Here is a 12,732-nt window from a genome sequence, read left to right as displayed (position 1 = left end):
CTGGGGAAAGAGTTAAGTAATGAGCAGTGTGTAAACCTTGAGCTTTAAAATCAGGCCCAATCTCAGGCCTGGTACACACACAGAAGTGGAAGGATAACAAGCACAACCCTTCATCGTGCACGCACTGCAGTAACTGAGACTGCTAAAACAAACCTTGTAAAACAGGTAATGCACTACGACAAACGGGTTGTACGGTGACCCGGCAGTATGTTGGGGAATAGATATGGAGGACACTGTCAGAAAACAATACACAGAAATAATGAAGGCACAGCATCTCAACTTTGACGTGGAGCTTTGCGGTCTTGTTGTGCAGCCAGACAAACCACATCTTGGGGCAAACTGTACCTGTTGTGGGAAAGCAACTGTAGAGATTAAGTGCCCATACAAATACCGTGATGGAGGAGTAGTGAGGACATAACAGTTTTGCTAAGACAAAACTCTATACAACTGAAGAAGAACCATGAAAACTACCATCTAGTTCAGCTCCACATGTTTGTATGCAACATCCACTATTGTAACTTTGGTGATGCAGTTGATAATGACATCTTGCTTTGTTCAAACCACAGAGATGAAGAAATACTGCAAGCAGTCCTGCCTAAAGCTGAAGTGTTCTTCAAACAGAGCGTTTTGCCTGAGCTGTTAACGCGCAGCATGGATCCACTGATGCAAGCACCTACACTCTGCTCAGTGTCAAAGATGATTGTCTGTGCAAAATGCAAGAACCATTTCCACTACACGTGTGCCCGTAGGTATTGTGAACAAAAAACTAGATTAGAAAGTTTAACCTGGGCTAATGAGAAGAACTGGACTATTGCCCAGTGGTCCAAAGTCCTCTTTTCAGATGAGAGCAAGTTTTGCATTTCATTTGGAAACCGAGGTCCTAGGAAGGGTGGAGAAACTCATAGCCCAAGTTGCTTGAAGTCCAGAGTAAAGTTTCCACAGTCTGTGATGATTTGGGGTGCAATGTCATCTGCTGGTGTTGGTCCTTTGTGTTTTTTGAAAACCAAAGTCATTGCACCCGTTTACAAATAAATTTTGGAGCACTTCATGCTTCCTTCTGCTGACCAGCTTTGTGAAGATGTTAATTTCATTTTCCAGCAGGATTTGTCACCTGCCCACACTGCCAAAAGCACCAAAAGTTGGTTAAATGACCATGTTGTTGGTGTGCTTGACTGGCCAGCAAACTCACCAGACCTGAACCCCAGAGATAATCTATGGAGTATTGTCAAGAGGAAGATGAGAAACAAGAGAGTAAACAATGCAGATGAGCGGAAGGCCACTGTCAAAGAAACCTGGGCTTCCAGACCACCTCAGCAGTGCCACTAACTGATCACCTCCATGCCACGCTGCCATTGAGGCAGTAATTAAAGCAAAAGGAGCCCCTACCAAGTATTGAGTACATGTACAGTAAATGTACATACTTTCCAGAAGGCCAACACTAAATTTTTAGTTGTTCTCAAGCTGGCCTCTGCTCACTCAAGGCAATTTCGTTGAGAAAGCAAAACTACTTTGTTTGGCCTTCCAAAAGAGGACATGACTTATAATGGGTTTATGTCTCATCGCTCGACCGGACAGGGCATCACAATATGTTAATGAGTGTAACATTTCCGTCGCACGTTTGAGGTATTTGGCCAATCACAATGCACTGGATAACTGCCCAATCAGAGCACATCTTGCTTTTCAGACTAATGAGCTTTGTAAAAAATCAACACATTTCAGAAGTTGAGGCATAGAGGAGAAACAATAATGTACAGTATGTGGAGAATAACGTTTTTTTTTTTACCTTAAACCGCAATAACTTAATTACACCAAATACAATAATTTTCTTTTTTTCTTTTGAGTCATGTTAGATTGCTTCAGGTGTGGGGATGAAGATGACAGCTCCCATGATTCCACACTCAGTCACGGCATCATCAAACTATGTTACTTGGTCTTTGTTTATTTTAAGTATGTGCCCTCTAGCTTCGAAAAATTAGATATTGTGCCTTTAAGAAATAAAAATTCAAGTGATTGAACTGGTGCCTTTTTGTCCATTTAACCAACTTTTGGTGCTTTTGGTAAGGTGGGCAGGTGCCAAATGAAAGCCAAAATCATCACTATTAAAAGAACCAAAGACTTTATTGAGATGCACCTGTGTAAACAATATATGCTGTATAGAATATAACTTGACTTTACATCTGACACAATTTTTTTTAATGACAATAGCATTAAATGAGTCTTGCAACTCCACCTGAGAACATATTTGTATTTCACTAAAGATAAATCACACTGCAGTTCAACATTTATTTTACTGATGTCCTTTTATTTATACAATTTCAATTACACTGAAACATTTTCTCAGACAGACAGAAATCAATTGTTTAACAATGCTTTTTTTAGTTATTATATAAAAACTGTAAAAAGTTGCAAAGCTAAAAAAAAAAAAAAAAATCTCAAAGGTCTTGGGACAAATAAAATTTTGACAATAGCTAAATACTACAGCAAAGCAGAAGATCAGGTGCAACCACAAGTTCATATATACACAAGACAAAAAAGAAAAATTCACAAGTCAAAATATGTATATGCAAATTTAAAAGAAAAAAAGCAAATGGTTTTTAAGGTGGACAATCAGATTTGGGGCACATTCAGCTTTGGTGTGAACATAACCTTGATTTTACTTAAATACATTTTTCTGGTGCCATTATAAATTGCGGAGCCATTTAAATCATTTTCCACTGGATTAACATGCATGTCGTCTCATATCTGCATACATTTTCAGGTGTATCTGTAAAGGCCACTTCACACTGCACCAACAGACAGGAACCGACAATTGTTTTTGGGTTTTATCTGTTTTGTGTTAATATTATTAGTGTCTGCTGGAGCTCATTTTCACTGACTGAACATCTAGATTGTGTTGGTTTGTCCGAGAAGTGCCATCTGTACTCTGTTGGCGTGGTGTGAATTGGCCTTAAATGTGATGGCAAAATATTTTTTTGCTTACACTAATTCCATTTAAACTGCCTTCCTCCACAGTGAATGCATGGATGCTTTATTTTTTTAACTGCTCATCTTTCCACTCTCAGAGCACTGCAATTTCTTTCCACAATGTGTTTGAAAATGAAGTTTCTTTTCTTTGTCTTTATTTGTGAAACTCTTCTCACACTGAAGATATGTGAAAGGCTTCTTTCCAGTGTGAAATCTCGTGGATTTTAAGGTTGTTTTTGATTGAAACTGTCCACATTGATGGTAGGTGAAGTATCTGTTAGATTTGGTCTTGTTCGTTTCATCTGTATGGACTTTTTTGCAGCTATGAAATCATGTCTCTAATATCGATCTTTCTCTTCCGTTTCTTCCAGCTATTTATTATCTTTTATTACCATCAGATCTAAAGTGAAAAGAGACAAATACAATGTTAACAGCAGTTAAAAGAGTTCAAACGTCAAATCCAACACTGCAACATAACAGTGTTATTATAGACCGGTCCTGATCTGCCACTCATGTCTAAAATGAGACAAAGAATCCTCTTCACTATACACTGGAACTTGTCAACCGTTTCAGTCAAGATTTGAGCACGAGCATTTGATGCACGACTGTCTTTTGGCATCCAGTCAGGAGTACCTTTCTCTTCTAAGGCTATTAGATCATTTGACAACAAAGATTAAAACATTGTTTTGATTAACTTAATAATTATGTTGAATATAATTCTCAGTAAGTATTAGCATGGATTAGGTCAAATCTATCCAACTACTAATATGTTCTGTAAAAAATAAATGTCGCAACAAAGACAAGTATGGAGTGCCACAAGGCTCAGTATTTGGTCCTCTGCTTTTCTCTTAGTATATGCTGTCCCTGAGGGCCATTGTCATTAGAGCTCTGTGTAATGCTAAAGAATCTAAGTTTTCCACAAAACCTTTGTTGTAGATAATGAAAATAATCACCAATTAATTTCATTGTTTACTAATCATGTCTGCAGGCAATGAATGAAAACAAAATCCCCAGTCAAGTCACTTTACAGTAGTGAATAACACAGTTTGGAGGTTTAAGGACTCTTACCTGTCTTTTCATGTGTGAATCAAGGGTTGTTTTCTGTCTGAAATGATTTCCACACTGATGGGAAAGTCTTCTCTTGAGAGTGAACTCTCAAGTGTGATTTCAGATTTCCATTTTGTAAGAAAGTATCACCACACAGTGGGCAGATAAACCGCTTCTCTTTAGTGTGAAGTTTTATATGACTGTAGAGGTTTACTTTACTATTGAAACTCTCTCCACACTGATTACACATAAAACAATTCTCTCTTGAATGTATTTTTCGCAAGTGGTTATTAAGGCTTTCTTTAAATTTGAAACCCATTCCACACTTGTCACATGTGAATGGCTTTACTACAGTGTGAATGTACAGGTGATCTTTAAGATTTCCTTTTTTAACAAAACTCTTTCCACACTGTTGGCATGTGAAAAGCTTCTCTCCAGTGTGAATCTTTGTGTGCTCTTTAAGGTTTCCTTTTTTAGTGAAACTCTTTCCACACTGTTGGCATGTGAAAGGCCTCTCTCCAGTGTGAATTTTTAAGTGCTCCTTAAGGTTTGCTTTAAATTTGAAACTCTTTCCACATTGATGACAACTTTTAGATTCAGAGTTTGGAGACAAATTTGTTTCAGTCGATGTGGATTTTTCTACAGCCGCGAAAACATGTCTCTCACATTTACTCTCCTCTTCTATTTCTTTCAGTTCTTCATTCTCTACTTTCAGTGCCATCAGGTCTAAAGTGGAAAAAAAAAATACAAAAACGAGTTAAATAGCAGTTTAATGGCTTAATGCAACGGACATCAAAACTAAGTTAAAATATCAAAACTAATATCATGCTACAAAACAAATTGCTGCACAACTAGTAAAATTATGATTGAACCACTGATTTCACATTTTAACAATCTCCTTACTATTTTTTTGGACCTGAAAACATTTCAGTTACATTGCAGTCTATGGAAGAAAATAATTTTTTTTAAGAAAATCTTAATTTGTGTTTCGAGGATAAACGAATGTCATTGTTCAAATGGTTTTTGGGTGAACTATCCCTTTAAGAATAGTAATGAACAAAAAGCAACAAGCTACATTTTGTTCGAGGTAAAAAACGGTCATCACAGCCATGTACATGTTCTGTTCATTTCTATTCATGTATTCTATGTCTAAATCATCTGTTGGAATGCCACTCCCATGTATACGCATACAACAGTTAATAGAAGCTAGCAATTATGGTTTATAAAGTTCTTAATACCGTGTTTTCCGGACTATAAGTCGCACTTTTTTTCATAGTTTGGCTGGTCCTGCGACTTATAGTCAGGTGCGACTCATTTATCAAAATTAATTTGACATGAACCGAGAGAAATTAACCAAGAGAAATGAACCAATACAAAACATTACCGTCTCCAGCCGCGAGAGGGCGCTCTAATGCTGCTCAGTGCTCCTGTAGTCTACACTGAAGACATAGAGCACCCTCTCGTGGCTGTAGATGGTAATGTTTTCTCTTGGCTCTTGGTTCTAAATAGATGCGACTTTTATGTTTTTTTTCCTCGTCATCACGTATTTTTGGACTGATGCGACTTATATTCAGGTGCGCGTAGTCCAAAAAATGTATCGATTCACTTCAAGATGCCTTTATTACTGCTATTGTGTTGTTGGACCCAAATGTAGGCTTTCAATTCTCAACCACTGTGTTCCATATGCAACTGACATAGCAATAGGATTTCGGTACAATAACGAGTATTTTTTGTGTTGTTTTTCACATTATTTCAGGTAACTGGTATCAATCTCAGACTGGTTTGGCCAGGTCTTCTTAGGTAAATGAAAACCCTGCTTAAAGAGATTGTTCCACATTATTAATCACTTACAATTTTTTGACAGTTAAATAATCTCGATTTGCTTTTTAGCAAAATATTGTTTGTTTTGATGCCTTTTGCAAGATCTTGCATTTTTTTATACTTTTCATCTTCAGGATGATCTTTCTTCCTCACCATACTCCATGAGAACTGGGACTTGCTTAATAATGTGGAAACAACCCAACTTTAAGTAGGGTTTCCATTTACCTAAGAAGATCTGGCAAACTATTGACCAAACTAGTCTGAGATTAATACCAGCTACCTGAAATTATGTGAAAAAAAACCACAAACAAAAATCTGATTCATTATTGTACCAAAATCCTATTGATGTCACTTGAATAATTATTTGATACACAGTGTAAATCAAGAGAAGAGTCAATCTTGGGAGAACCAATTACTATAGTATATCGGCATTTAACCCCCTCAAGTCAACCATACTTAGTTTAAATGTCACATTCAAATGTTTGTAATTGCTGTGCTTAAATGGAACCTGCATCTTCCTACTGCAGGTGTGAATGCAACCAGGAAAATTAGTTCTTGGAGAACTACCCTGGTGGCGAAAGCTCCAATGTTCTACAGGTGCCTCTTTATGGTCACATTTGCAAAAGTAGTCATGTCATAGGCTGTCTACACTGAACGCAACCATTTCAATTCATTTGAATTTTGTGTCAGTATGTCATAAACAGAACGAGGCATCAGTTGACAGCATCACTGATTATAACGGGTTCTATAGTGTTTTGTTGCACCGCTCACGTCTGGTGTAGACACAGTGATAGCCACGCAGATACACACTGAACTCCATTCATTTCCATGTCTATTTGTGCCTGAAATGATACGCATGCACAAAATTGTCAAAATTTATGGCTCAGCAAGCATTCTTGTGAACACCGCTGCTTATGGCTTAAGTGAAGGTAAACAAGTGACTTGCCCGAAACATATAAAGCACTGTTTATTTCATGTGTATATTTGTTCTATTATATTCACCTATGCTTTGAATTTGTTTATTTTCTGTGCTGATTTACTCACCTACAAAGTAAACCCAATCATTGATTTGGTTTTTTTTCCAAAAAGAGCTTTTGGTGTCATTTGGTGATTTTTTTTTTTTTTTTTTATATAATCACAACGTGAGTTTTGCGCCTTAATTGGTGCAGTGGTTAACCAGAAAAATTAAGGTTGCCGATCCACATGTCCACATGAGATGACCCACTCCATTTCGAAATAAATTTGCTTTACAGAGCAGGTCATATGGGTTTTTGAAAAAACATATCTTTCTGGTTTATAATGTAGCTATGCATTATAAAGATATTGTCTCTCAAAAGAGAGAGTCGATTCTGAATCGCCTTAACGAGTCATCGTATTTTCGAATCTTTTGCCTGTTCTGTCACTGGGTAATATATTTGCATAATCCCTGCGAAATATGAACAGAGTATGACCTGCCCACAAACACTTCCGCTATTAGTCTGTTTACATCATGTTGAGAAGATGCGGTGTTCAAGGATACCACAGAAATATGCATTTAAACCTGCTGTAGGGAACTTCAACACAATATTAGGACACTTTAAAATACCTTATGACCTGCTCTTTGTTTTGGACACTCATAATAAAAATCAGGGCTGGGTTTCTATTCCAAAAATAATGGATTCCTCGATTCCAAGGCGTTGGGAATCGAGAGTCAATTCCATCAAGGGGAATCAACTCCTCATTTAGAGGCTTTTTCAGTTCAAGAAAGCTTATCTATGGGAGTCTCTCAAACGAAAGGCTACATCCGACAAAGGCTGCACACATTTAAATTCACGAAAATAAACAAAGAAATGAGTCGGTACTGATCATTTGTATTTTAGGGTGTATTTTAGACTTTTTGTATCATCATCATAAAAAAAAAAAAAAATTCAGCTTCATATTATAGGAAGGATACATTATACGACCTATCCTGCAATCATCGTGGTGAGATTAGGTTCCTTTAATAAAGAAAAAAGAAAAAATATATAATATGAATTGGAAAGAATCTAACGCAACAGTGAGGAATCAATTCAGGATCAGGAATTGGAATCGATTCCAAAAACTGTGCAATCGAACAGCCCTAATAAAAATATTCGGTAAAGCTGGGCCCGGTTCCCCAAAACGTTCTTATCGCCAAGTAGTGCTTAACCTATTCCTTAACCTCTCTCTTAACCTTATGGCACGATTCCCGACACGTTCGTACTAGTGCTGTCAATCGATTAAAAAAAATTAACTAATTAATCGCACAATTTTTTTAAAATTAATCGCGATTAATCGCAATTAAAAGACTGAAACTTTTTGGATATGTAAATGTAAAATGTAAATAATTAATGTAAACTCAAGACAAAGAAACTATTTAAATTCAAAATATGATTGTTTATTGGAATTTTTGTTTAACTTGTAACACAGATTTTCTCATGTAAACAACATACCTGCAATAAACCATCAATATCCTCCAAATTAACTGTTGGCTTGAAAGCCATATTTATTACAGAAATAAAAACACAGGTATGCAAGTACCATTTGAATTTCAAAACAATCAATGCCAATAAAAAACAAAAATGATTTCCATGTTGAATTCTAAGTGGACTGCAAAAAAATTCCAAAGTATAGTCATTGCCAGTGCTTTAAGTGGGCCGGTACGCACCTGTACTCAGTACCGCCACTTCCCAAATATAGCTCTTGAGCTTACCGCCACCTCTCCGTGCGCCCAGAACGTGCTTGTAGCGTACCGGTACGCTCATTTGGACATCTGTTTTAATAGAGGTTTTAATCTTTTACCTGCACTGCCGATTTTCAGAGCGCCCTTCACAATGCAAGCTTCCTAATTCATCCCACCCAGAGCAGAAACTACATTACCCATTCACCCTTAAGTTATACAAGTGAATAGCGCATGTGTCGCTTTTCCCACTGTTAAGTGTCAACAACTCAACGTGGCCGGAGAAGGTGTGTGAAACTCGTTGTGAGTTATACTAAAGCAAAATCTTGAGTATTTATTGTCTGATAAACATTAAAAACTGTCTGCGGAGGTTGAGTCGTCCTGCAGCCCCCGCTGGCTGTTCATTGGCTGCAGCATCTTTTTTTTTAAGTTCTAAAAAAATACCGTAGACGGCAAGGCACAAATTTAGATATTCATTTATCTAATTAATCTATAGCCTATGCACAAAGACAATATGATCTTTTTGTCCCCTTTTTGTTTTAAAGCTTGATGAAGAGAGAGAGCGCAAGTTGCTGCAGCTGAGGAGGACAGTGATGCATGCGTACAGGAGTGATTGACAGTTCGCGGCACTGTGTACAAAAAATACTCCGCTACACAATTATTTCGTTATTTTCGTTTAAGCTTATTAACGTTAGCGTTACAGAAAGGTCTGATTTACGCACTGTTACAGTCATTTTTTTTTTTTTTTTTTATAAACAATGACATTTGAGTTCATGATTTTAATGTTGCTGTTTCTTGTGGCAGACTAAATGAAGAGCAATGTTTCTTGTGGCAGACTGAAGAGTAATCCGGCAGAGTTTTATACTGAAACTTTCCGTCTAAAAGTCCTTCCTTGGTCTTATCCATATTTCTTTGCACGTTGAACACACATAGGCCACAACTGGAAATAAAAAAAAAACTGCAACCGCGTTAATTGCGTTATTTTTTTTAACGCGTTAAATATTTCAAATTAATCGAATGCGTTAACGCGCTAATTTTGACAGCACTAGTTCGTACACTAAGTATATCTTCTGTAAGTCATACTTTCGTAAGGTTGGTCTGGACCATTCGTAAGCTCTCTTAGAGTTGTTTGAGCTCAAGACGCTACTGTACAGCAGTCTTTAGAAACCAGCGCAGCGAAGTACAAGTCAAACTATGGTATGCTGACTATGTTGTGGCTCAACAATGATTTTATGTTATTTATTAAGACTCATAATAAATTATGTTCGCAATGGACACAGGCCTATTTATGAAGTTAACTTTATGTGGTATCAGAACTAATATGGTGGTAATTAGCCTAATGTAATTAAAGCGAATTGGCAATCAATTTTTTGATAATTAAAATCTGGCAAACAATTTGGCTCCTGATGACTAAGATCTATAAATGGGTAATCATGGTTGTGTCCAGTAAGCGACCATAGCAGCGATCCAACGTGTCCTTGTATTGAATCAAAGACGGAGCCGGACGCGGAGCCGTTTAGTCCATGTCAATTTTTTATTCGGCAAAACTTAAGCCCTTTTGACATTTTGCCTGACGTGGCTATATTAAAAAAAAAAAAATCGCATCCAAAGACAACTCATTATGGAGCTGCTGGACCTTCTCAGACCGGCGCTTACCAGCCTAATGCAGTGGAATTGTGCTTTAAACCCTGAAGGCCAGCGCTACTTTTTTTATTTTTTGCTACAGAGAGATTCATCGAGGTCGTGGGAGAGGGCTACGGCCTAATCAAGACCTCGGTGTAGAGGTGCGTCCACACTGTCACCAACGCCATTCTGCGCCATGCCGGGGATTACATCCTGGTGGATGGCACACTCATCCCTATCGCCAATCCATCAGTGATTGATCAGCCGTAGGCTACTCATCACGAAAGGGAGACGTGGCCATAAACGTGCAGGTTATAGTGGACCACAGGGGTGTGATCCCCGACCTGTGGGTAATGTCCAGCAAAACTTCAACTTCCTCTGACGAGAGGCTTGGTGCCCTTTTTTTACGTTGCTTCCCAAACATATTCTGTATCTAACTCTCTCTCTCTCTCTGTTCATTGTAGATAGGTTGCTTTTTATTTAAAACATAAACCAATTGCAATCAATACCACATTAAACAGAAGTAACTGCAGCTGCTTGCCAATCAATTCTGATTGTAAAGTACCTTACCATTAATATAAAAGTGTTTTATATAATTTTAAGAAGTCATTAAACACATGTCAAGAGGAAGATTAGCGAGGGATCCCCGGTTCATCTAACCATCACAACATATCGTGTGAACATATTACTGACCATTTGATAATTTAATTTATAGTCTATATTCTACTGATAACTTAAAATATGTTAAAATAAATGTTACTATAATAATTTGAGGAATGTTTCATTTGCATAGAGCGTGTTGTCTTTCTTAACGCTGTATTGCACCATCGCTTGAAGTGGAAAATCTATTCATGACTAATCGATGCCAACTAATTCAGCACCCTCACTCGGGACAGCGCTCTTGTTACGTCGGATGTAAGAGGCAGCATGCTAAGAAGCTTCCTAAGGGACACTTCGGGGAACACTCTTAAGGACATAAACAACTTTGGTAAGATATATCTTTCGAGGTCTTCTTAGCATGCTAAGAGTGAGCGTTATCGGGAAACCGGGCCCTGGACATTTTAATAAGGATCAATTGACTGAGTTCAGCTTTGAGAATGAAAACCAACCTGTCTGTTCCTCTTCTTGTTTGACACTGAATGCTTCTTCGATCTGCAGGTCTTCACTCTCCTCTTTAATAAACGCCATCTTTATAATAGAGCGTCAAGTGCTCCTTAGTCACTTCACTGGGAATATTTCTGTGTCTGGAAAAAATAAATCCAAAGTAAATCTCTCCTGTCAGAGTGGGAGTTAATGACCTAATTAACCAAATAAAAATAAATAAACACTCAAACCTACTGCCAAAAATGAACAAAAGAACACAAATTATACAAACACTTAAAACACACACAACAACAACAAAAAAATAACTCTTGTATTCAATATATTGTTAATCTTTGTATTATACTTGGCAAATTTTCTATTCAGAAGTGTAAATCTTTGGGTAAGAACCCAGTAGTAAATTTTTCTGGTTGACTATAATTCTTACATTTTTATTCTTTGATGGGCATAAAAAAAAAAAGTCATTCAAAAGTCAAAAATAAAATTGCTTTCGATGTTTAACCTTGTATAATTTCCCCCCTCTGGTTTGTTTTTTATTTGTTTGTTCTGAGATACTGAATTTGGGATTTTCCTTAGTGGTCAGTTATAATCATCAAAATTAAAAGAAATAAACATTTGAAATCTATCAGTCTGTGTGTAATGAATGAATATAATATACAAGTTTCAGTTTTTGAACGGAATTAGTGAAATCAATCTAATTATATGATAATTATATAATTATATGACCAGCACCTGTGAGTGTGTGAAATACACACACACACACACACACACACACCGGTACATATACATCACTTTGCTCAAAGCTTGGGTTTGGGTTCGTGATCTCTTAACCCAGAATAACACCTGCTCCGTCTTCACACGCGTTTGTGATTCACTAAAACTATGTTTTTGATTTCTTAAAAAGAAGGCTTAAACCCAACAATTCTTGTGATCTGATTAACGTAGCGATTATAACGTGATGCATATTTTCTGTTAGTTGCGTGTGAATGCGCTTTATTTCCAAAATAACATTCATTAACGTTGGATAAAGTGTTATACTCAATAACCGATTAATTCGTTTAACAGTTCTTGTGAAAACTGAACAGTCTGCGTCGATTTTAATAAGGCTTTTTCAATGCATAAAACACCAAACCTTTCTTCAGGCGAATCACAACAGATGCGGGAACGCGGCGCGGTCTTTTGACGTCATGTCGCCAGGCGCTTCTTCTTCGAGGTTTAACCACGGCTTGCATCAAAAAGCGTTGCTCCACCTTCTGGATTATTTTTGTGCAACGTTACTCAAGTTTATTTCCTCGAGCTTAACTTTCTCCGTAATAATCAGCGATGGACAAAGTACACAAACCAAGTACTCGAGTTAAAGTATACACTAGGTAAAATATTACTCCAGTAAAAGTACTCCCTTTACACTTTCACTTGAGTAAAAGTACAAAAGTATTTGCATTCAAATGTAACGTTACTTAAATATCCAAAGTAGCCTACTATGATTTATTATGGCTATA

General features: G+C 37.2%; 2 protein-coding genes across 2 annotated transcripts in view; one reads left to right on the top strand and one right to left on the bottom strand.

Annotated features, from left to right (window-relative positions):
* The window catches only part of LOC127955913 (NACHT, LRR and PYD domains-containing protein 12), a 389,353-nt gene that overhangs the window by 291,672 nt on the left and 84,949 nt on the right, over positions 1 to 12,732 (top strand). The gene's annotated exons all lie outside the window — the stretch shown is intronic.
* Positions 3,001 to 12,481, bottom strand: LOC127956063 (gastrula zinc finger protein XlCGF7.1). The gene is made up of 4 exons (XM_052553833.1): positions 12,366 to 12,481; positions 11,242 to 11,376; positions 4,033 to 4,737; positions 3,001 to 3,364 (listed from the first exon to the last, which is right to left on the bottom strand). Exons 2-3 carry the CDS (start codon positions 11,318 to 11,320, stop codon positions 4,052 to 4,054), a joined length of 765 nt encoding a protein of 254 aa, XP_052409793.1. The 5' UTR covers positions 11,321 to 11,376; positions 12,366 to 12,481; the 3' UTR covers positions 3,001 to 3,364; positions 4,033 to 4,051.

The sequence above is a fragment of the Carassius gibelio genome, chromosome B4 (assembly GCF_023724105.1).
Source record: "Carassius gibelio isolate Cgi1373 ecotype wild population from Czech Republic chromosome B4, carGib1.2-hapl.c, whole genome shotgun sequence".
NCBI lineage: Eukaryota > Metazoa > Chordata > Actinopteri > Cypriniformes > Cyprinidae > Carassius > Carassius gibelio.
The sequence above is the reverse complement of the archived record's forward strand: the minus strand, read 5'-3'. Positions and strand labels throughout refer to the sequence as shown.